This window comes from Aplidium turbinatum, chromosome 10 (assembly GCF_918807975.1).
Source record: "Aplidium turbinatum chromosome 10, kaAplTurb1.1, whole genome shotgun sequence".
Taxonomy (NCBI): Eukaryota; Metazoa; Chordata; class Ascidiacea; order Aplousobranchia; family Polyclinidae; genus Aplidium; species Aplidium turbinatum.
Genome location: NC_137481.1, coordinates 6,928,501 through 6,951,877, shown reverse-complemented (window position 1 = coordinate 6,951,877; position 23,377 = coordinate 6,928,501). Strand labels below are relative to the sequence as shown.

The window sequence follows — 23,377 nt, the reverse complement described above, 5'->3', positions numbered from 1 at the left end:
TTCGATGCTACTTATGGTGCCTATGGGTAATTCGACGCGACTTATGGTGCTTATGGGTAATTCGACGCGACTTATGGTGCTTATAGGTAATTCGACGCAACTTATGGGGCTTATGGGTAGCCTAATTCGACGCGACTTATGGGGCTTATGGGTAATTCGACGCGACTTATGGTGCTTATGGGTAATTCGACGCGACTTATGGGGCTTATGGGTAATTCGACGCGACTTATGGGTAATTCGACGCGACTTATGGTGCTTATGGGTAATTCGTGGGACCCATGTTCGCAAGTGATTTTCACCTCAAAAAGACAGGTTCAACAACTTATAATAATAATAATGTTAGTTTTTATATAGCGCTGTATCCATCGCAGAATGCGTTGCTCCTCAGCGCTTTACAAAGCAGACAGTGTCAATACAGCCGTATAGAGGCGCAAATGAGTACATTATTACCCGAATCCACTCCATTGCTCAGTGCCAAGCAGGAATTAGATTCAATACCATTTTTAAAAAGTCTTTGATATGACCCGACAAGGTATCGAACCCATGCCTACCGATTCAGAGGCGGGCGCACTAAACACAAAGCCACCGCGCCGGATACACGGACAAGCTGTTTTCTCCAGCTCGGCAGTTTTCAAAATGAGCGCAGTTTTGCTGCAGCAAAATCATTGCCGACGTAGATTACGAAGTGTGAAATGGCGTCGGCCGAAGTAAAAGTTTTGAATACGTTTATTTGCAGTGATTCAAGTTTAATTTTCAAATTTAACGATTTTGTCAATTCTAAACTTTATGCACTTGTTGAGCAATATGCAAAGCTCATGAGACAAAACAATAGAAAGAGCTGTTTTTAAGAGATTAATTTTTTGTTTGCGTGCAGAATATAACCGTTCCTATTACGTAACATTCCATGATCATTGAAGTCAATGTCAAACCTTAGCGGCCGCATAAAACAGTGATGTCAGGTTAGCTCTATGTGGTGATAATTATCACCTAGAGGTGATAATAGCTATTATCTATTATCATTATCACTATATCACCTAGAGGTGATAATAGCAGTAAGAGCAGGCAATATCTGCGACCAAGACCCAGGGATATCTAGAGAAGGGGATATGAAGGCTCGCAGCGATTGCCTTATTCTCGTGACACTACCAGGGCGGTAGTTTGTAGTGCTTTAAACATGTGGTTCTTTTTAAAATCGTAGAAAGTGTTGTAGTGCAGCTGGTACAATGAGCTACAGAAGACACAGGGTTATCTGGAGAAGGGGATTCGAAGGCTTGAAGCGATTGCCTTATTCTCATGACACTACCAGGGCGGTAGTTGTGCTTTAAACATGTGGTTCTTTTTAAAATTGTAGAAAGTTTTGTAGTGCAGCTGGTACAATGAGCTACAGAAGACAGCTAGCAAATGTTACGTAGAGCATATTTAAAGAATACTTGTTTACAAAGACAGTTGAAAAGTTACCAGTAAGCTGTTTTTTTTAACTAAGCCTTTGCGGTAAGGCTAGATGTAAAGCAAGTATATGGGTAGTGGAATTAACAAGCAACCATGAGGGGTCCACGTCTTTTAGGCGCAGACAGTTAGGCGCCGGTCAAATAGGCACGCACAATGTGGCGTTTGGATATTTAGGTGCGGAGCACTGTGGCGCTCGTTCAGTTTGGTGCTGTTCCTAGTAAAGTTTGCAGATTGTATCAGCTTGGCAGGTAGGGCAATGCTTTTCACATATAATGTCATATTAAACAGAAAAATATGTTTTTTTGTTAATGCGCATGTATTTATTTGTTGTTAGTCATGGCTTCAGTGAGTGAAGCTTCTTTATCCGGCAATGCTTTTCACAGGGATATCTAGAACAACGGGATTGCTGACTTTGCAAATTTCGATAAAGCGATGGACACTAGAAGGGTCAGCGCTGTTAACGCCCAAAAATGAAAAAGGCGAAAGCGCGTGTCAATTACGCTGTTGAGAAGTCACCTTTTCTAGATATCCCTGCTATGAAGCTAAAATAAGGTCTTGAAAGTGGGCACTCCTAGGCATCTTCCCTAGCAACGCCCATAGCAACAACTAATGGCTGGCCTTGTCTATAACTTAAGATCATCATTTTAAAGCAAACTTTTGCTGTTAGTCATCCAAGACTATTGAGTATTAAACACAGCTTTTGTTTTCATATTTAATTGATTATTGCATCACTTTTGGGCAAGTTTTAGTCATCAAAAATAGAAAATAAAAAAAACATGAAAAAAAGTAAGAAAATTCAATTTTGTGGTATTGCTAAACAAAGAAAGTTGGATAAGGTTGGTTGTAAGCCTAACAATGGTGGTAGACTTGATGAACTGTTACTGCAACACAAGTGTAACCTTTCCTGTAACACCAGAAAGCCATCCAACAACAGAAGATCAAAGCCCTTTTTGCCAACCTTCTACTTCAGCAAAAAAAGGGGCTCAAGTTGTCAACCTCCTAGTGGTGAGCCCTGGTAATTGATTCTTGCAATCAAGCGAATGACAACAAATCGAGACAGCAATTGTAGCTCACAGAGCTCCATGCAACTCCATCCATGTACAGAGTTATGTCGAACCAGAGCATGCGCCCTTCATGTCTAATAGCTGTTCAGGGCGGGCAACTTCGGTTGTCGTATGGGAAGGCATCACTTTGCTGCAGTTGAATGTGGAAGGCCTGACCAAGTCTAAAATCGACATCTTAGAACAAATAGTGAAGGCCAACCAAGTAACGGCTATTCTTCTACAGGAGACACACGCCACCAACAGTGCTGTTCTGAAAATTCACTCATAAGCAAGAAAAAAAAGCAAAAAAAATTAGGAAAACAAGACAGTACCGGTAGCAAAATCTCTGCATATTCAGAAATCTGCCAAATACTCGACAAGTTTTGACTTGACAAATCAAGAAAAAGAAGCTTTGACACATCCATGGCCAGGAGAAAAACATTAAAAGCACTTAAGAAAAAATTAAAAACCCAAGAAGAGGCAAAAAAGGGTCTGCTTATGATAAAGGAGGCTTTAAGGTGTTGAAAATGTTTATTGTTGTTTTTCGTAAAATGTGATTTTTGACCAAGTACCAAATTTTAATCCCAAATATCTCTTTCATTTGTTTGCCAATCGCTTTCAAATTTTTAACACTATCAGACAGAATAAACATGCAAAGCCTCTGGTCAAGGAATTTTGTTCATGATACTGTCGGCACCCATTTGTTTCATGTCCGAAGATCAAAATTTTTAAAAAAATGCAACAATTCGAATAACTTTTTATTTTTTCAAAATACCTTCATTTCCTTTCATAGAGCTTCAGTCTTGATACTTATAAACATTCTGTTAAAATTTGATTCAAATCCAGTAAGTGATATTAAAAATATTTGTGTTTAAAATTTGTGTATTTTTCACCACTTGGTGGTTTGGGGAAAAACGGCCACATTTTCAAAATTTTTTTTGCTTTTTTTAAAATTATTTCATCTTCAAGCATCATTTTAAAAACAAGAAATGGGTTGTATGTTGAGAAATCCACATTTTAGTTTGTGCAGTAGGCCTAATGATGCTGTAACCCTCCTATTGTCCACTTCAAAACAGAGTCAGCAATCCCGTTTTCTAAATATTCCTGGCTTTTCACACAAAATGTTTAATTGTTTATTGAACAGAAAAATATGTCATGGCTTCTGTGAGTGAAGCTGCTTGAACCGGCAATGCTTTTCACACAAAATGTTATATTGAACAGATAAATATATTGTTTTTAATGCGCTTGTTCAGCATTTATTTGTTGTTAGCCTAGGTTTGCGTCGGCGAAAGCTTTATCAATAAATTAATTATTCAAGTTTTCGAACATGACTGAGTTCACTTTTAGTTAAGTCAAATAATAACTACACTAAACATCAGTAAAAAATATACCGTAGCCTAGCCTATATTCAAGCAGGTGGTAGGCTTGAGTGAAGAGTAACTTAGTTTTCCGTCAACTCAAAACCCCGACTAGCTTTAATAATAATGAGCAAAGTCGCACCATTATGCTGGCAACTTATAGCTAGGGCTCATATGCCCTATAGAAATGTATTCATGTTGTAGAGTGTTGTCTCACACGTACTCGCAAGAATTGCCCTACCTGCCAAGCTGATACAATCTGCAGACTGTACTAGGAACAGCACCTAAATGAACGGGCGCCACAGTGCTCCGCACCTAAATATCCTGACGCCACATTGTGCGCGCCTATTTGACCGGCGCCTAACTGTCTGCGCCTAAAAGACTTGCTCCCACCATGAGCATGCTGTGAATATCGAGGCTTGATGCTAATAGCGCAATGCAAGTTATCATAACAAGATTTATTAAACTACTATCGGTGCCAATTGTCATTTTACGATAAACAAAAGCCCTTCTATTGTCAGGCGTAATATAAGCCTTCGTATCCCCTTCTTTAGATATCCCTGGTAATAACCATTTTTGTTGCCCCTCAACCATAAATTTACGGGGGGCGCCGCCCTCCCGAAAGTCGGCGCGTATGGAATACATAAACAAAGCACGAACAATTTTTAAATTTTCTTAATTTATCAATCATGCTGAAAACTTGGAAACTTTTATGAACCCCCTAAAATCACTTCATGGACCCTTTGGGGTTTGCGGACCCCCGGTTGAGAACCCATTGCCTTAGAACATATAGAAACTTTGTGTTGCTGCTTATTTAGAGCTTCGTCAGACTCTTCCAGTCCAAGTAGTATCCGAGATATGGCTATTTTACTTTTTGGGCCTGATGGCATGGCAGACAGAGAGGGACCACTCCTGTATATAGGTACCGTATATGATTTGTAATGTCCATGTCAGCTTTTCAGAACACAGTTCTTTAAATTCAAAACGCAGTGTTTTTCAGCCCATCCTAACACACTGACAATACATGGCAGTTACAATCAGAGTTTTGCATTTTCAAAAGCTGTCCAGAGCCAGTTGTTTGATAGACAGCTCCAGCTCCAATCAATTAATTTCATGAGATGCTATTGGCTGATTTCACATAATGTAACAGCAATCCATCACAAAATTGGTAATTGTTGACAGGTATTTTTAATTTCTGGATAATTGTTGTGCATCTGCTATTTTGTGAGACTTTAAATTTAGGGTGATTACTGATCGAGGGCGACTATTAATGAAGACGTATATTATTCAAGAAAATACGATAATGGAGCTGGAGCAGTGGTATAAAAGAGCTCCGGAGCTGCTGGAGCCATGCTCTGATAGAAGAGAGCTCCGGAACTGAAGCAGTTTTATTTTTACGCCAGCTCCAAAGCCCTAGTTACAAACAAACAGCAAACATGACACTTATTATATAAAATTAGTTTCATATATATACATAAAATAATATAAATATAAAACGCTTGTGAGATGAAATAAATTGTTCTTATAATGAGACGGTTGCACGGCAGTTGTTCAAACCTGCATGGAAATCATTTCCATACACAATGCTAATTGCCATTGATTTTCTATCACACTTAGTCACAGTAATACACTTCATTATAATTAATTCATACATCTATCGAGCATTATAAACAACGAATTGAGTTTATTTTAATTTTGCTCAATTCTCCTTTACATGAATAATAATCTGAGTAGGATTTGGTATTCTAAAATTAGGTTCAACTTTTGCAGAATAAATGCAAATCATCAACTAATTGAAATTGTTCACCACTAGGTACCATTGAAATTCATAACTCAATTCATATCAAACAAATATGGCTGTATAGTACCTTGGCATGTAAGTTGTAAGTTCTCATGGCTTAAAATTCATGCAATAAAGAAAACATTTATAAACAGTTGCACTTCTATCGATAAAAAGCCAGTATATTGAAATATTACATTTCTAGTGATGTGGCTTCAACTGAATTATATGTTTCAGTGTCTATTTAGCCTATACAATACATGTTTTTACATAAAAATTGTTTAAAGACAAATGACTAAAACTGCAACACTGTTTGTATTTCAGCATAATCCTCACCAAAAGCTTTATTGCGGTCAAAAACAAAATCTTTTGCCTCCTCATGTCCATTTGTAGATTGCAACAAATCTAAAGGAGTTGCTACACATTTATCATGACCACGAACACTTTTGGGATACAAAAACTTTGACTCTTCAATACGCTTTGATCTTCTTACCGGTGTGACTATAGCACTGACATCAATTGGAAGTGCTTTACGGTGAACTAATCGCTTAAAGATTGGTGATGACCGAGGCACCATTCGTAGTTTTACAACAGAGGATGGAGAGGCTATAACAGTAGGAGAACCTATATTCTGATCTTTGATTGTTCTGTTAGAATTACAATTGGTACTTGTGACACTTGTTTCCTTCTGGATTTCATTTTCTTCAGTAGAGGTAGAAAGTGAGTTGTTAATCGATGGCATATTCACAATAGAAGGCAATGGAACGTTTGATTCGTTTGACTTTCTCTCCGGTTTGCTAATTTGAGATGACACAAAGTTTTGTAGAGCATGTTTTAGATCGGCCACTGGCTGGGCTTCTTTTTCTAAAGCCTTTTCATACAATCCTAGAATTTCATTTCCACTTCTTTCAAGCTTCTCATACACTAATGCAAGCGTTTGCCAGTAACAAGCATATTTTTCAACTATAGGAACTGTTGAGCTGAATTCAATAAGTTGTGAATATACTTCGCTCACAGAGCAATCGTTCTGCAAGCATGCTTTTACCTCTTCCATTGTTTGACGTACTAAAACAGACAAAGCATCACAGTAATCTTCATCTCTTAGGCTGGGCCATTGGGAAGTTTGTTTTGGAGTTGAACAGTCTTGTTTTGCTGGAGAGTTAACTGGGGTTAGCATAGTTTTCATTGGCTTAAAGCCATTTAACTTTGCTGGATCTTTTCCTCTTGATATCAACCAAATTTTCAGTTGTTCCAAGCGCTGTATTCTTTCAGCACTAGTGGCTGATTTTTTATGAGTTGGAGTCTTTCCAGGTAAGTCAGGAATAATTTTTGTCCGAACAATCTTTTCCGACATTGAAACTACAATTTTTCTTCTCAGCAATTTTGGAGTAGAAACATTTTTTGAAGAGCTTTTTTGGAAGGATGCAGGTTTATCCAACAAATTACTTTTTTTCAAAGATGCGATGCTTCTTCTTACTAGTTTCTTAGTTAACTTTTCTGAGAGTCTTGGTTTAGATGTTTGAATAACTGTTGCTTGATGAGGAGTGAGGAATTTAGTAAAAACATGTTGACAATGTCTAGGAGAATTTCTCATTCCTGTTAACATCATGGCTTCAGACTGCTGCACCAGAATCTCTTTCTTGTAGACTACACTTCTCTGTGTTTTCAAAGACTTGGTTCCAGGCGGTCTGTTCTCTTTCAAGTTCTTAGCCTCAACCGATTTTTGACTTGCCAAAGAAACTTGATCTTGTTTGGTGTTTCTTACATTGTTAGTTTTATTTACAATATGATTTCTTTGTTTTGGTTTATGTTGTTGCCGAGTTTCACCTTTTTTCAAATTGATTGCATTCGACTTGATGAAGTTTTTATTCAATTCTTTAGGACGTTTTCCCTTTGAAACCAGATATGCATTTAATTTTTCGAGTCGAGCAATATCCATAATACTATATAGTTATATACTGTAATTTTATCTAAACATGCTAAACAGAAAATAATGCATGTCAACTTTAAAATTAATAAGAAACCAAGAAAACAACTAATATCAACAAGTTACAACTTAATACTGTATTTGAACAACACTACAAATATCTTCAACATAACAAAAAATACAATTTTAAACATTCATACTAGTTACTGGTGTAGGGGTTCAGAAGTTACCAGGGTTACGCTTTGCAGGTGTCGAGTTGCCAAATAGTTTATTAAGTTTTTATAGGAAAAATAATTATATTTCTACGGTGACTCCCAAAAAATTCAAAATGACAATTTTAAGCATTGATTACAATACAATAGTTCGAGACCAACAAGTTCATTAAACTTAGTTCCAAAATATCGCTTGTGGATGCACTTGAAAGCTCTTGTAACTTCTGGTCTGGCAGGACTATTCCAGGACTCCAACTCCGGGTTCAAGTCCAGAAGTTACTGCTATTGTAACTTTGTAAGTAGGCATACTCTTTCAAAATTAGTTTGAGAAAACTTGTAAATGGGTAGAATAATACGCAGTTGAAACAGTTTTTTTTCGCATATTTTAGAGAGTAAACTGCAAAACTATGCCTGCTAAAATCATTGGCAATGTGAGAAAGTTTAAAGAATTGTTTATTGTTTTTGTCACAAGTGTTTTGCTTAAACTCTTATTTAATTTTTGTTGAAAATACTGCATCGGTCAAATCTGAAAAGTTCCCTTGTTAAGTCACTTAAGGTCTGGCACTCTGGCAGTAACTTCTAGACCAGGGGTGACGAACCTTTTTGCGGTCGCGGGCCACTTTATCAATTACACATGAGTTATCCGGCCGGCGGCCACACAACTTTTTAATCGTAACCTACTATTAAATCTTTTAGAAGCGACTCAAGGTATTATTCATGAAAAGTAACAAACGGCAGATGAAAGTAATAGAACCCACACAGTTGAAATTATCTTAAGCAAAATCGAAACATACAACAGTAAAAAATAAAAACAAATCAACTGGAGCAAAAAGGATAGAGCAACAGTACTTGCACTCATAATGAAGAGTTTAATTTTCGAAGCGTTTGCGTTCATATGAGTATGATTTCTTCTTTTTTTGGCTCTATCCTTTTTGCTCAATGTTTCGACCATTATGCTCCGAAACAACAAATCAGTTAATGAAATTTCTGTTTCAAACAACAAACAAAAGCCCATGCGAATCATACAGCTGAAGCTATCTAATGCAGCATTGAAGCATAAAATATTAAAAAATAACACCGAAGCATTGAATTTTCAAAATTCCATGACGTCATAGATTGGAATTGACCAAAAATACAAGGTGAAGTTGGTGAATAGTGTTTTCACAACTTTACCTTATAACTTTCCTATTTTCTAACTTTAAACCCTGAAAGTTAGTGTTTAGGCAAGTTATGGTAACTTCCAGGCTGTGGACAACTCCTGGACCATTATGAAAAAACCTGGCAACCTTGTTTATGGCACTGATGTTTTTGTAATTAACCCTTTGAGGACCGTTGGTACATATGTGTACCATGAACTTTTTCCACGATGTCTAATCATTTTCTTGTAGTTATCAAAAAGTATTTGTCTCTAAACGTTTCTTAAATAGATAATCTATTTATAAATAAAAAAAATTTGGAAATTGTATATTGTTTAAGCTTTGTTTTAACTGGTTTTGTTTGGTGAATTCATCAGGGTTTGAAGCGGTAAACTTTGAAAGATCAACAAGACAAGAAAAAAATATAAAAAAAATATAATTTTTATTCTACATCAATGTTTAGTGATTAATCTGACTTATCCCATCAGTAAAACCATCAAAAAAATTGAAAAAAATGTTGCTAGACAATGCTAAACTTTTGTGGTACACATATGTACCAAAGGTCCTGAAGGGTAAATTCTATTAGTCTAATGGAGGGATATAGTGATGTGGGAAAAACATAAAAATTAAGACTGTTGTTGTGAAATTTTAATGTAAATAACACGTAATATTTTAGGAATGTAATTTAGACCTACATGCAAAGGTAAATTTAACTGATAGCATTACTTCCGGTTGAAAAAATTTCAATAATTTGGCGCGAATTATGTCAATACTGTATATACAAGCAATTATGATTTTCGTCGTCGTCGCCGTGTGAGCCTCTGAAAACAGTCCCACGTAACCAAATAACTTTACAGACTTTTCGAAGTTAGTTTTTATTTCGCAGAGTAGCGATGAGCCATGAATGTAGAAGTGTTAGCTGTAAAGTTAGGGTATTCAACAGGTTATAGGAAGTGCTGGTCCAGCCTAGGGCATCTCAAAGGCACTTGAACCTTGTATGCAACGGCTAGGCTAGTCAAGACTAAGCTCAATAGTAGTAAAGTTTGTCTCCAAAGCAATACTGTTGGGTTTTTTTAAAATACAGCTTAGGAATATCAACTTTTCAACAAAGTTTGAAAGCATTTTTTTAAAATTTGGGGTAAAAACATGCTCAGAACGCACCAAATTTATTGCGATTTTTCAAATTTTTTTGGGAGAAGACCCCCCAGACCCCCCGCGAAGTCGTTCGCCTTAGGCGAACTCAGTGGCGGGCTTCGCTCCCCCTCCACTATTCATTGCAGCCCCACTGCTCACAAACAGCACCAGCCGCCACTGTGTAAAACCATACCAGCAATGATGCTAAACACATTACCCTTAAGGACCAATGGTACACATATGTACTATAGCGTAACTTCTATTTGAAATAAAAAAAATATATTTTTTTTTCAAATACCTCTTTAAAGTGATAAACTTGTAGTAAAAATCATCAATATTTCAATAAAACACGTCTCAAAAGTTTATGGTCCTCAAAGGGTTAAAACTCATATTTCAAAATTGATAAATGATTCTTATTGAAATGGATCATTAACAATTGTGGTAATGTATATAACCATAGTAAAAAATCCATACTCTGCATGTAGATGATGATGTGTGCATGCAGCTATGATATTCAAATATAGCCATTGAATATGCGGGGGCAGGGGGGCAACACCCCTTCGGGTCTGAGATCAAGTTCAAATTTCTTGTAAAAAATTACCTGAAGCCAACTAAAATTTTATTTCTGGAAAGATTTTCTTGATGCTCATTTTAAATTAGCTTCAAAGTCCTAAAATTTTTGAGGATTTAACTTTACTTTTTTGTTTGAAAGAAGTTGATTTTTTGCAGGTCAAGTCATGATCCAATTGCTTCAAGCAATATTCCATTTAAAACAATCTTCTGTTGTTGCCTTTTACTAAAACTGGCAAACAAGCATTACAACTGCACAAACATTTCCTCATCTAATACATTTCAAAGTGAAATTGTCAATGAGATTGCGCACATGTGCAAGTGCAATAGGTTTTTAAAAAATTGCACGGAACAGCTTTATATCCCATACCCTAAATATAGCCACTTTCTTCTTACAAAGCAACTTAACAGTGAGTCAAGTAGACAAAAATATTTTGAAACATCTTGTTTCAATGCAAAAATTTTTATTTGTCTTTGTTACATTTTGAAATACTGTAGCAATAACAAGTTTTCTATGAATTTGAAACAATTTGCCAAGTATTGGCTATTATTCAGGCTCACGGGAACAAGGAGGCTATTCAATACAAAACTGCTTTGCTTCAAAACACAAAATTTGTTTCAGTTAAATTCAATGTGTTGCAAAAAAATTGTTTCAACCAAACTAAAACCTCAAGCAACAAATTAGTCTAAAGCTGACTTGATGGGCAGTCTTACTGGTATCAGACAAACTGTAGGCTAAGTCTTTTCTAGCTGGTCTTTGGTTTTGGACATGAAATTCACCGTCCATTATAGCACACGTCAAAACACTAACAAAAAAAGGTTTATATTAGCCATCTGCAACACCAAACTTTTGTTAGAAGATGCTATGTGTCTGTGAATCCTATGCTTCTAGACATGACATTATTTTCAACTGTAACAAAACTGTTGTCGCAAATTTAAAGTTTTGACTTCTCAATGGGAGCTGGTATACAAGTCCCCCCCCCTCCTTGGCAACTCATGACAAAGAAAAATTGACCAAAACATGTGGATTGAAGTGTGTGAACAGTAAAGCAAAGGTAAAGTAGTTTCACCCTACATGTTTGGTTGAGTCCTGTCTTTGTCATGAGTTGCCAAGGGGGGGGGGGACTTGTATACCAGCTCTAAATATTTAACTATACTGATTGATGATACCATCAGTGATGGCGTGGATATTAAAAGGGAAGTGCGATCTTTTTATGTCGCTGCCGATCAGCTTAGGTCCAAGTTTGGAAATTGCTTTACTGAAGTTAAAAATGTAATGTACCAATCATATTGTATGCCAATGTATGGTTCTCAGCTATGGTGTAACTATAAAACTTCTACTTTAAATCGCATACGAGTTGCTTACAACGACTCATACAGAATTATTCACAATTTGTCGAGATGCGACCATGCTAGAGTGTATCAGGTACAGAATGACATGTTAACATTTAATGCTCTATTAAGAAAAAATCACTATGCATTTGTAGAACGTTGCAACAGATCAATTAATCCACTTTTGCGCAATGTTATGTCTTCTGATTACTATTTTAATTCTACATTTTATATTCACTACAACAATATTTTGTATGTGTGTTGTTTGATGTATCCTGCTTGGTACCGTATTGTGTTAGTCTGATTTTTTGTGTGATGATTGTTAAAAATTTGAATTCTATGGACTTTGTGTCTGATTGCAAATAAACAGTGATGTACGCGCATACAAAAAATATTGACGCCGTCAGCGTAAACGCAAACGTTCGAAAAAACATACGCCGTATACGTCAACATAACTTGTAAAAAATGTTGGCGGCGTCAGCGTTAGCGCATACACTAGCGCAAACTAATTTTGTTTGCTAGGTGCCAAACATTCACACGGTATAAACCACTTGAAACAAACAAGTTTTATTTTGAATTTCCACGAAGAAACACAAGCATCTGAAAGTGTTCATCTGACATTTTGCTGTGTTTTGGTTCCAATATGTCTTTGCCCATTGAAATTGACATTGAACATTGACATTGCAAACATTCTTTCAACTGCAGCGCTGGAAGGTATTGGCGTGTTGTAGCGAAAAAAATACTTTAAAAAGTATGCGTTGACGCTATGCGCTAAACAACCGCGAAAACTTTACGGCGTAGCCTCAAGCGCAAACTATCCAAAAAAATGTGGCCGCAAACGTTAGCGCAAACAAAAAGTCTACGCTGCAAGTATGCGGCGTAGAATTTGCAGCGTATACGTACATCTCTGCAAATAAATAATAGTTACTTACTTTCAAATTTAAATATAGATGTTTTTTTAAAAATTTGTACAATAATCACTCCTAAAGCATATCATTTGCTTATCCCCTTGCACATAGTTCTTAGGGTCTGCTACTATTCGGTGAGTCCGATTCGGTGAGTCTGATTCGGTGAGTTCCTAACCTCTAACCCCAAACCCCTAACCCTAAAACAGCAATGATAATTAGGCTACGGTACCCGATAATTTAAAAAAAAAATTGAAAAAATCCCCTGTTAAGGGATCGGACTCACCGAATCGGACTCACCGAATCAGACTCACCGAATCGGACTCACCAAAACGGGCCATTCCGTAGTTTTTATATCGCGTTGTTTTGTTATTTCACTGTTACCGGTGTATTATGTTAAATACCGTACTGGTATTATGCATTTATCTGTGCTATCTACTAGTATTAATACCACACGATTGTTCCCAGGCCTCGAAATTCACGGCGGACACGGCGGTCATGTCCGCCGTCACAGCATGTGATGTCCGCGGGAAGTACCATCTAGATCGGTCATATTTGTCCGCCGAGAAATAGCGGTAGAAATCGTCATTGCATAGCACGAACAATTGTTGCGAATATATAATTTCCCGCGCATTCTAGCGCGCATCTAGAAAATGTTAATACTGTATCCTCTAGCTTTCATTCAAGCAGGAAAACTTTCGATTTTTACGTTGCTTCAACGATTGGTGACATTGAATCAGCGTAACAAAGGTGAATTATTCGCTAAGAACCGATGGGAGTACCGGTACTTTCACACTAATCACGCGCAACTTAGTTCAAGTTTTACGTCACAATGTCTGGCCTTGATCTCCGAGTTATATTGATAAGGCAAGGTTGGTTACAAAATTAGATTATACGAGTAGGCTATTACAGCAAGATGCAGCAAAATTTGTTTAGTTTTGGTATTACAGTAAGAAAGAAAAGGCCCAGGGGAAATTCACTTTCGCTCATATGACTCGCAAAAATAAACCCAAAGAAAAAAGCCTAGTGAAACTTTGCACAACAGAAAATAGTAGCGTTAGTGTAGAAGTTTTTCAACTCGTGTCCAGAGCATTGTGAAGCAATAAGCCACACGACCTCGTTCGGTGGAAGTTAATTAGTTATGTGGCGTATTAAGCAGCTATGCCGCGCTTTGACTCTTCAAGCGCACGTCGTTGGTCTGATGAAAGCCTTTCAAAGTGACTTCGCTGAAATTTTAAAAAGACTTCTCAACCGTAGCTATAGTTCTCAAATGGCAAAGAATTATCAAGATAAAGTGATTAAGCGTGACGATCAACGCTAAAACTGGTGTGTCCGCCGTGTTACTTAATTTGTCCGCCGAGATAGCTGCTCAGACCGGACACGTTTGTCCGCCGTCAACAAAAACGAATTTCGAGGCCTGGTTCCTAATTTTTGGTATTTTGTTTAAATGTGTGGGTGGCAGCTGACTTTGGTGAGTGGTAACCTTTGGTGTTTTGCCGTCATCCTTGTTATGTGAATTAGTTGTGTTTTGTGTATTTAGAAACAGAACAAAATAAACTGATCTCTATTATGTTTGGACAATGTGAAATACCCCCGTATGAAGTTTTGCCTTTGGAAAACTTGAACTAATATAACCTAAGTAGGCTACATGAAATTGGTTTTGTTGCAAATTCTCTTATTCTTAGCTTTTCCTTCTGACTTCCTAATTCTTGATCATTTCCTCTTTCATCAATTTTGAAGTTAGATTAATTCAATGAGGTAATTTCCTCACAAATGGAAGCCCTCACCCCTGCGTATAAAATGACCCTTCCTCAATCGTCAGTTCATAACTACGGAAAATTAAAATTAGGCTCACAACCAGTGCTTCCACTTTTACAAAGCTAGATTACCACTTTTGTATTACCACATTTGTCCTCAGATAACCACATTTTTTATCGTGATTTTCTTTCCGATTTTAACTGTATTTCGACTTACTTTACATTAACAAAGTGGCTATTTTTACCACTTGTTGCCATGGTTACAATCAGGTGTTGCCAGAGTTAGGATTAAAGTTACGAAGGGTTAAGGTAAGGGTTAGACTTAGGAATAAGGTTAGGGTTTTGATCTTTACCCAAAACTAAAATAAAATTCCAAAATGCAAGTTTTTGTTTTTAGGCAGTGGCTATTTGACCGGCTCCGGTCTTTGAATCTGAAACACTATTTGACCGGTCATGACGTCACTACATAAGCACTTTTTTCTTTCAAAGCAAGACGATAAGCGCGTTAAGTTTTAAATTCAACACGTTTTCTTCAACTGAGTCCGTGGCGCATACGTAACGTCTCGGGCTGCCATTTTAGAGGGAATGAGTTTGATACTATCCGGAAGCGTTTTTTTTTTTTTTTTTTTAACTACAAAAGGATACAAACTGATATGAATGAATCAACAAGTGAATAAAAAAGTTTCAAAACAAATTAAAAAAGTTTTTTCTAGTCTTTATTTTTAACAAATTCCTTTCATTTCTTAGCACAAATTCTCTGAAAAAATCACACCTTCTAATAGGCTGTAAGATTACGTTTCGCTGAAGTCTGAAGTTAAAAATTAAATCCAGTCTCATTGTCGCACAACAATCCGTCAAGTTTCAAATCATCATCTCAACCAACCCTTCAAGACAACTTTCTACTTTCAAAAATTTAATTAAAAAAAAAAAAAGAACGCTTCCGGATAGAATCGAACTCATTCCCTCTAGAATGGCAGCCCGAGACGTTACGTATGCGCCACGGATTCAGTTGAAAAAAACGTATTGAATTTAAAACTTAAGGCGCTTATCGTCTTTTGCTTTGAAAGAGAAAAAGAAAAAAGTGCTTATGTAGTGACGTCATGACCGGTCAAATAGTGTTTCAGATTCAAAGACCGGAGCCGGTCAAATAGCCACTGCCTTGTTTTTAACAGCTCTAAACTTTCTCAAATTAGGAAAGAATTCCTTATCTGGTAACGCCATTATTTGGCAATATTTACACTATAGGCTATAATGTAAAATAAGGTCTAAAACAACTGTGACGGTACTCAGTTTATTAACTGTACTGGTTATTAACAGTTATTAAAACATCCGAAATAACTAAGCAAAGTACTTTACTTGACACCGCATCTAGAATCTGAAAGACATCTTGACTATGAATATGATCATGGTCACCCGGGTGCAACCTAGTTCGTAGTACGAACTAGTACGTAGTACGTAGTTAGTACGTCGTAGTACGAACCTAGTACGAACTGAGGGTCCGAACTGTTCAGGGTACGAACTAGGTTGCATCCTGGTCACCCTACGTTCAAAGCCAAAATCAAACCGAAAACAGCGGAACATGCTATTATAAGTAGTTTTTTTGCATATCTGTTCGATATCGGAAGACAACAGTTTAAATGCTCCTATTTATTGATAGTATTTTATGTTAAATTTTCAAAATTTATAATTTCCACATTTTGGCAACCTTTCGACACAAAATTTTCATATTACCACTGAATTACCACAAGCATGATGAAAATTCCACAATTGTGGTAATTACAGTACCACCAAAGTGGAAGCGCTGCTCACAACATTCAAGACTCTGACTTCCTTTTAAATTTTCGCGCTTTCTTATTCGAAGCAGGGTTGCCAGGTAGCCAACTGAGGAAATAGCCAAGCTACTTCCAAAATATAGCCAAATTATAGCCAAGCCCAGGCCAAGCCTTAATCACAAAGTTACAATGATAAATCAAGCTCATCTAAATGTCAAAAATGACTACAAATGCATCACTTTTATCACCATCAGCATTCATATTGTGTAAAGAGTTTCAACATTTCTGAAGTAACCTTAAAATTAACACAACACATATTTTGAAATAGCACATGTGTACGGATTCTTAGTATTGTTGCATTCAATGTCTCATTACCAATCAAATTTCTACTCTTATTTTTCACAATTGCTACCACAAAAAAGACCCTTTCCACCACTGCATTGCTGACTGGAGTAGTAAGGTACAATGGACAGTGTATAATAATCGTGCAAATTCATTGAAACTATGTTGGATGGATATCTTTCCGCATTTTTCGGTAAGATCTTCAATCAGATCAACGAGATATAACACAATGAGTGGAAACTCCTCTTTTTGCTCCGTTTTACGTGTCGGCCGTCACGCTTCACTACAGACACTTGCGCAGTAGATTAAACGGACATCACAAGAGTTTTAGATGGGATGTTCCTTCGATTTTATGTGCGTTGAGCTCTACCACTGAGCTATCTCACCGCCTAAGGTGCTTGGCTAATTAGTAACATAGTTTTGTACCATGGGTAAGGTGCTATCCACATGTTAGGCTATTTTCAACCTATTATTTAACATTATGTTATTGTAAGAAGCCTAAAATTAAACTCTAGTGCAGCCCTAAAGTTAACCCAGCCAGGCTACTGTTAGCCTGTCAGCAACTTAATCAATTTTGAAGGACCTGAATTTCTAATAAGCCGTCTAGACTAGCGTCGTAAGTCTTGCAATGTTTTTAAAACCTTAGGCTATAGTCTTGCACTGTTGCTAGTTGAATCGTGAAATTATAATAATAATGATAGCATTTATATTCCGCTCAGATTAATGAATGATTGATATCAGAGCGGCTCTCAATTTATTGTTTAGGTATAGAATAGTAGGTAACAAATAAAACAGTGAAAAGGCAATAATTGATAGGTAGAATCACAAGCTCAGAGATTCAATGCCGATAATATGCTGTATGCCTCAATGTAGTAATGGCACACCACGCCATCACTTGTTTAGTGTGCCTAGCAAGAATTATTGTAAAGAAAACAAGAAAGAATGGGCTGATAATCTGGAAAAGATAGTGTTGTCATATAGACAAGATGACAACGTCAAGAGTTTGTTTAAAAAAGACAAAGTGAAAATCTGTGAAGAGCACTTCGAAGAAAAGTACATTTTAAACAGTAAGGATGCATTTAAATACTAGTAAATGTGCCACATATTACAGTTATGCAGAAGTAGGGTTGCCAAATTGTTTTCATGTGAAAAGTGAACATTGTATGATAGTATTATAATGTATATATATTTCTAATAAGTGGACATTGTGATGCAGCGACACAAGTTAGCAAGAGGCAAAACTTCTCCTGTAAATTTGTCTGACACTGGTATGAGATAAGCACATAAACAGCTATCGAGCTACAGTAACAAACTAAGCAGAAATTTTGTGAACTTGACTGCTCTTGTTTCAAATATAAGTTTTTGAAACGTTGGTCAAATATTCAATTGTTGGTCGGTAAAGACCAGTCTCTACATTTTACATTAGAACTTGTAAGCGAATGCATTCACTCTATGTTATGTTCTTTCAGAGGGAACTCGTAAAGAGCTAGTGATTGGTGCCCTGCCAACAATGCCCAAACAATTTTGCATTTCTCTCGCCTCAGAGGGAACACTGAACCGGATGAGTTTAAAAGAATGTTTTGTTGTTGATATAAATTTTTCTATGTTTATTGTTCATGTTTGATGTTTATTTGAGTATTCCAACAAGTTAATTTACAACGAAAACAAGCTATGTAAAATATTTAGCTAAAAGACAGTTTTCAAAATTCTTACTGCCTTAAAAGGACACCTAACTAAACATATTTTTTTTTACAATATCCAATAGACAAGTTTTAAACAAATTCAACTCGTTTGAGTGAATATTACGTTCATTCTATGTACATTATACTCTGCATAGGTCTGTTGCCTGCTGTATTTTTACATGCGATCATGTAAAATGCTTAAATTGCGAGCTGGAAGATTCCAAACCAGCAGCGAAGAGCAAGAAAAATACGAAGAAAACGTCAGTGCGATTCCTCTAAAACGTTTGCGAGTAGCAACAGCAGTGCCTTCGAGAATTAAAGCTACTATACAAGTTAAAGATAAACGGTAATATATGTTTACTATGGTATAATAAATAAAGAAAGAGTTATGAGCTCTAGGTGAAATCTGCCCTCAGTGGAAAGTAATTAACGTCAATAGCCATAAAAATGGCTTCCGGTGGGTTAGCTTATATGGCCATGTCCTTACTTCTGATTATTTACTATGGTATGATGGCATACCTTGATAACTAGAGCCAATATCGCTAAGCCGATGCCATTTTTGGAATCAGCACCCCCAAATTACCATGAGATCACTCTAACATCGTAGGCATCAGAGAATTTTTTATTTTTGCGCATTGTAACATGACAGGCTGAACGAATGGCTCAAGTGAAGCATATCATAATTTTTGTGTTTACTTTTCAGTGAAGGAGAACCTGGCATATAGTGTCTCCCAGGATACTACGCGAAACAACATCGCATCCAGCAGGCCTGGTGGCCCCAGGTTATTGCAGTATGGCAGCAAGCAAATATTGTGGGAGCATTTCGTAAAAGTTCCACATCTCTATGAAAGCACCGAGCTGCGTTGCTGCAAGCTGACCAGCGCCCATTTTAACTTACAAAGTTACTCAAAAATGAGAGTTTGCTACGCAGCTCAAGTTCTATCCGGAACAGTCGGCCAGTTGATGCAAAAACGAGGTGGTCCTGAAATGGAGCGAAGTGCCTGGTTCGCCGGCATGATGAACCAGTGGTTCGATGTAATGAACACCAGGGTGGCATATGGATACAATAAAAGGTTGGTGCCATATCGTACAACAGACGATCCACGTCTAACTTGGCTATCTTCAACCTTTGTAGCTGAACTGAACCAGTGGAAGCAAAGCATTGTAGGAGACACTGCTGCTGTACGAGAAAAGAAATTCCTATCTTACCAAACGTTCGAAGGATTGGTTATGTCATCAAAAGCCATGGCCGAGTTGATTAAGTTTTTGCTCGAAAATAGCCCTCCTAGCACTTATGTGCTGTCACGGCGAATCAACCAAGATCCACCGGGATGAAGGATTGACAATTGCTGTATACGGTACAACTAGTATAAATCTTAAACCACCACCACTTGAGAAAATTTTTGAAGAGCTCAGAAATTGTAGAGCTTTTGTAGATTACGGGACATGAAGTAAAACAAAGTAAAACACAAAACAAAAAAGAACAAAAAAACGAATTAAATTATTTACATGTCACAAAAATTTTGGGGCTACACTAATGATCACTTGAAGCAAGCTAACTGGGCTAATAGAAGATATAAAATCAAACAAAATTCGACTGAGTAAAGTTTGTTGCACAGTAGCCTTGGTGTAAAATCACTGGTATTGCCCACAACACTAATTCGGCGCTCGCTAAAAGCGGCCACTACATGAAAAGTACCTTATGAAAAATGACGTTCCATGAAAAAAAACGTAGTCTAAAGCAATGGGAAGGCGTAGCACTACAACATAAAGTACTTTCATTTACATTTTATTGTAAAACAACGAGCAATATTCCGTACATTAGTGTCTTTACTGTAACGCTTTACGCAGACTGATGTTGTTTTTCTGAACATCACCAATGACTTTGAGCTTTAAAATCTTCGTTTTTTGATAGGTACGAATTTTAAAATATAGCTTGCAAATGTGGTTTACAATATATGACACAATGTCCCAGTCGTTGGTTAATAAATACAAACTGTTTATATCAATCTCCTTAAACACAGTCTGCATTGTATTACGAAAGCTGAAATGTTTTCGAAAATCCACTTCCAGCCTCAGCAAAATTTTCATCAGAGTAGGACTTGGCTTCAGTAATGTTCCGTATTCGTCGTTTTGTAGTGTGTCAATCATAGATGAACCCGCTGTGCAACTGGTGTCACTTTCTAGTTTACACAAAATGCCTTGTTGTTCATCTGTGGCACTGCGCTTCAATTTTCGTAACACGTATCCCCCAATATATTCTATTATGTGTATTTCATCAGTTGTAAGCACCGTATTAGTCGTTTGTTGTTGTTGTGAAACTTTGCTATTTTCATCTCTGAAATGTAAATTTCAAAACGTTAATTCGTGCTATTTTTTACGGTAATGTAGGCAAAGTTAAAATATGCATCTTGTCCCGTTTTATGCATCTTGAGTATGTCTCATTTACTGGCTGGTATAGACAATTGCGTTATCTATTTGGCGACTTTATATGAAGTTTTTGGATATCGACCAATAAATGCAGACTGAATTAAGACAAGTTTCGTACTTGAAGATAAGACGGAGAGATTGGGATTGGCTCAGTCAACAGCAATCCCACGAGATCACTGAATAAGCATATTAATCATTGAAGGCAGTTTCTGAAATCTGGCAGAACTGTCGTTCGTCGTACCAGACATGATTGAAATAAATGTAAATCACTGTTGATAAGCTACATTGGTTAAACAAGCTATAGCATCGGTATAGAATGAAAATGCCACTATATGTTTGGTTTTTACCTCAGAAACACATCAAACAATTTTCTTGTTTGCTCCACTGCTTCCATACGTTGAAGTTTTCCGTGAAATAAACCTGGGATCACTTCAATTGCATCACAGCTAAACTTGTGAAAAAGTTCGCTCCCATTTGTGGTGGATTCGAATGCACGAATGTAATATTGAAGAGCTGCATCAGTGAAGTTATCAAGTGAACCACCAATTTGTAACCACATCTTCTGTACTGTTGATTCAGACACTAAAAAAATACAAAGTGTGTAATGAATACTACATGTAGTGGCGGATGTCCCGGTAGCACCTTTTGAAAGTGTACCACAATACGTTTCCTAAAAGGAAACTTGTCTACAAATTCCCAAATCAAAGACATCTTAACCAAAATAGAGGATTCAAACCAACGACCTCCAGTCTTCTGGCCAATAGCATACTCTCTACGCCATGTTGGTTGGTCGAAAACTCGATCTTAGCAACTATATTATTAGGCCTACTATCCTTTTCCCTAACCCTCTGATTGGTCCATTCCCTCTATACACCTATGTAATGGTACATTTTCAAAAGATGCGTCCCTGTAGCTTATGTTTCCATTATATATTGGTGTAATGACGCTATTCAGTAGAATCTGGGCTCCCGAGAGGGGGGTCAGGGGGACCAATGCCCTCTTTACAAACGAAAACGAGATATATGATGTCTTAGTTGCAACCTGAAGGGGGTATGGGCCTCCGTTTCAAGAAATTAGGGGCCTCATTTTGCTATTTTGACGTCTGGAATGTGGTCTAACAATTTCCCCTTTTTACGTGGATTCGACGTAGGCAGGTGTTGAATAGATGCAATATTTGCGATATGTTTTAATTTGGCAGACTGGATATGCCTACCACAGCAATTGTTACACACAAGTGGCTGACTGCAGTCAGATTTTAACGTTGATCCGTCGTCGCCAGACGTAGAAACAATGTGTAAATGGACGATTCAGGCTATAAAGTTGTCTTGCCGGTCTACAGGCAGGTAATATGCGGAACTGTAGTACCATACCTTTTCTGGTGTTATTACGTGTGTTTCCAGCGTGCTTTGACTTGACATGAAAACGCAATCCCCCGTTGGTTTTGTAAGTTTTCGGACATAAGTGACATCTGCAAAAATACCGGATAATATATCCAAACAATTTTATTCAGCTTTCAACACACAACTGCACAATTTAATTAGAGGTGCGAGGTCCTTTGAAACGCTTTCTTACCCAAATTCACGTTGCACTGTAGACGCGCTCGTTGAAATGGGAATACTTTGAAATTCTTCATCTTCGATTATTTCCACAAGATACTCGACGGTTAAATTATCAGAACTGTTTTCCATTGCACTGTTATAAAAAGCCAAACTTCTTCTAGCCCTGTTGGTTGTTTATAGCTGGATAAGATAAACTTTGATAACCATATAGCCTACAGTCAGTCGTTTTGTATCGTATTTCGTAGACCTTTGCTACCCTATACTAATTTAATATTGTTGTTAGCAAGAGCCTATGTATTTACCCTGCTTATTGACCTGTAACATCCTGATTAACCTACTTCAAAATTTCACACAATAATCTGAAAAGACAAGCGGTAACGAAAATAAACTTTTAAACCACCTAACAATAATACTATGGTCGGAACAGTCCAATTACTTCGTGGTATTCGCCGTCACTTTAGCCTTGCTTTAGTGCATTCTTAGCACGCCGTACACCCGTACGGTCGCAGTCTGTAGCCTTTCATGTGCATGCAGTGAACCATGAAACGAACCACGTAGAGAAACGAGAGAGATAAAAGAGAAACACTAAGAGAAGAGTGAGTTTCCACTCATTGTGTTATATCTCGTTGATCAGATTAACAGCTGGTTGACACCAATTCAACTGAGTTCAATTCAAACGTGAAAGCACAATACCTGATCGTGTTTTGGTGTCAACCTCAACGACTTGTTAACCTGATTGATGATCGTGGAAAATGCGAGAGGTTTTAACTTCTGCATATTGTGTGCTATAAGCAGTAGGCCTATTGGGCGCGATAACTCATTTTTCAGTTAAGCGATAACGATAATCGATAAACGAAAAATGCCTAAAGCGATAACGATAAACCATAAAAGTATCGCCGATAATATCCGATAACGACAATATTTTTTTTCTTGATTAGCGCTGCCCTATCCCATGCAGCACGAACTGTTTTTAAACAAAATACATGTTA

The 23,377-nt window shown here is 37.2% G+C and overlaps 3 protein-coding genes across 3 annotated transcripts; 1 reads left to right on the top strand and 2 right to left on the bottom strand.

Moving 5' to 3' along the window:
- Window positions 1-4,530: 4,530 nt before the first annotated feature.
- LOC145778240 (cytoskeleton-associated protein 2-like) lies at window positions 4,531-7,605 on the bottom strand. The gene has a single exon (XM_082589696.1). The coding sequence runs from the start codon at window positions 7,567-7,569 to the stop codon at window positions 5,926-5,928; it is 1,644 nt and encodes a 547-aa protein (XP_082445822.1). The 5' UTR covers window positions 7,570-7,605; the 3' UTR covers window positions 4,531-5,925.
- A 9,881-nt stretch (window positions 7,606-17,486) lies between these two features.
- On the top strand, window positions 17,487-20,159 carry LOC145778694 (uncharacterized). Its single transcript, XM_082590248.1, has 3 exons — window positions 17,487-17,784; window positions 18,187-18,745; window positions 19,103-20,159. The coding sequence occupies exon 3, from the start codon at window positions 19,312-19,314 to the stop codon at window positions 19,732-19,734; it is 423 nt and encodes a 140-aa protein (XP_082446374.1). The 5' UTR covers window positions 17,487-17,784; window positions 18,187-18,745; window positions 19,103-19,311; the 3' UTR covers window positions 19,735-20,159.
- A 70-nt stretch (window positions 20,160-20,229) lies between these two features.
- LOC145778693 (uncharacterized) lies at window positions 20,230-22,207 on the bottom strand. Its single transcript, XM_082590247.1, has 3 exons — window positions 22,200-22,207; window positions 21,177-21,411; window positions 20,230-20,737 (listed from the first exon to the last, which is right to left on the bottom strand). Exons 2-3 carry the CDS (start codon window positions 21,386-21,388, stop codon window positions 20,230-20,232), a joined length of 720 nt encoding a protein of 239 aa, XP_082446373.1. The 5' UTR covers window positions 21,389-21,411; window positions 22,200-22,207.
- Between the last annotated feature and the right edge of the window lie 1,170 nt (window positions 22,208-23,377).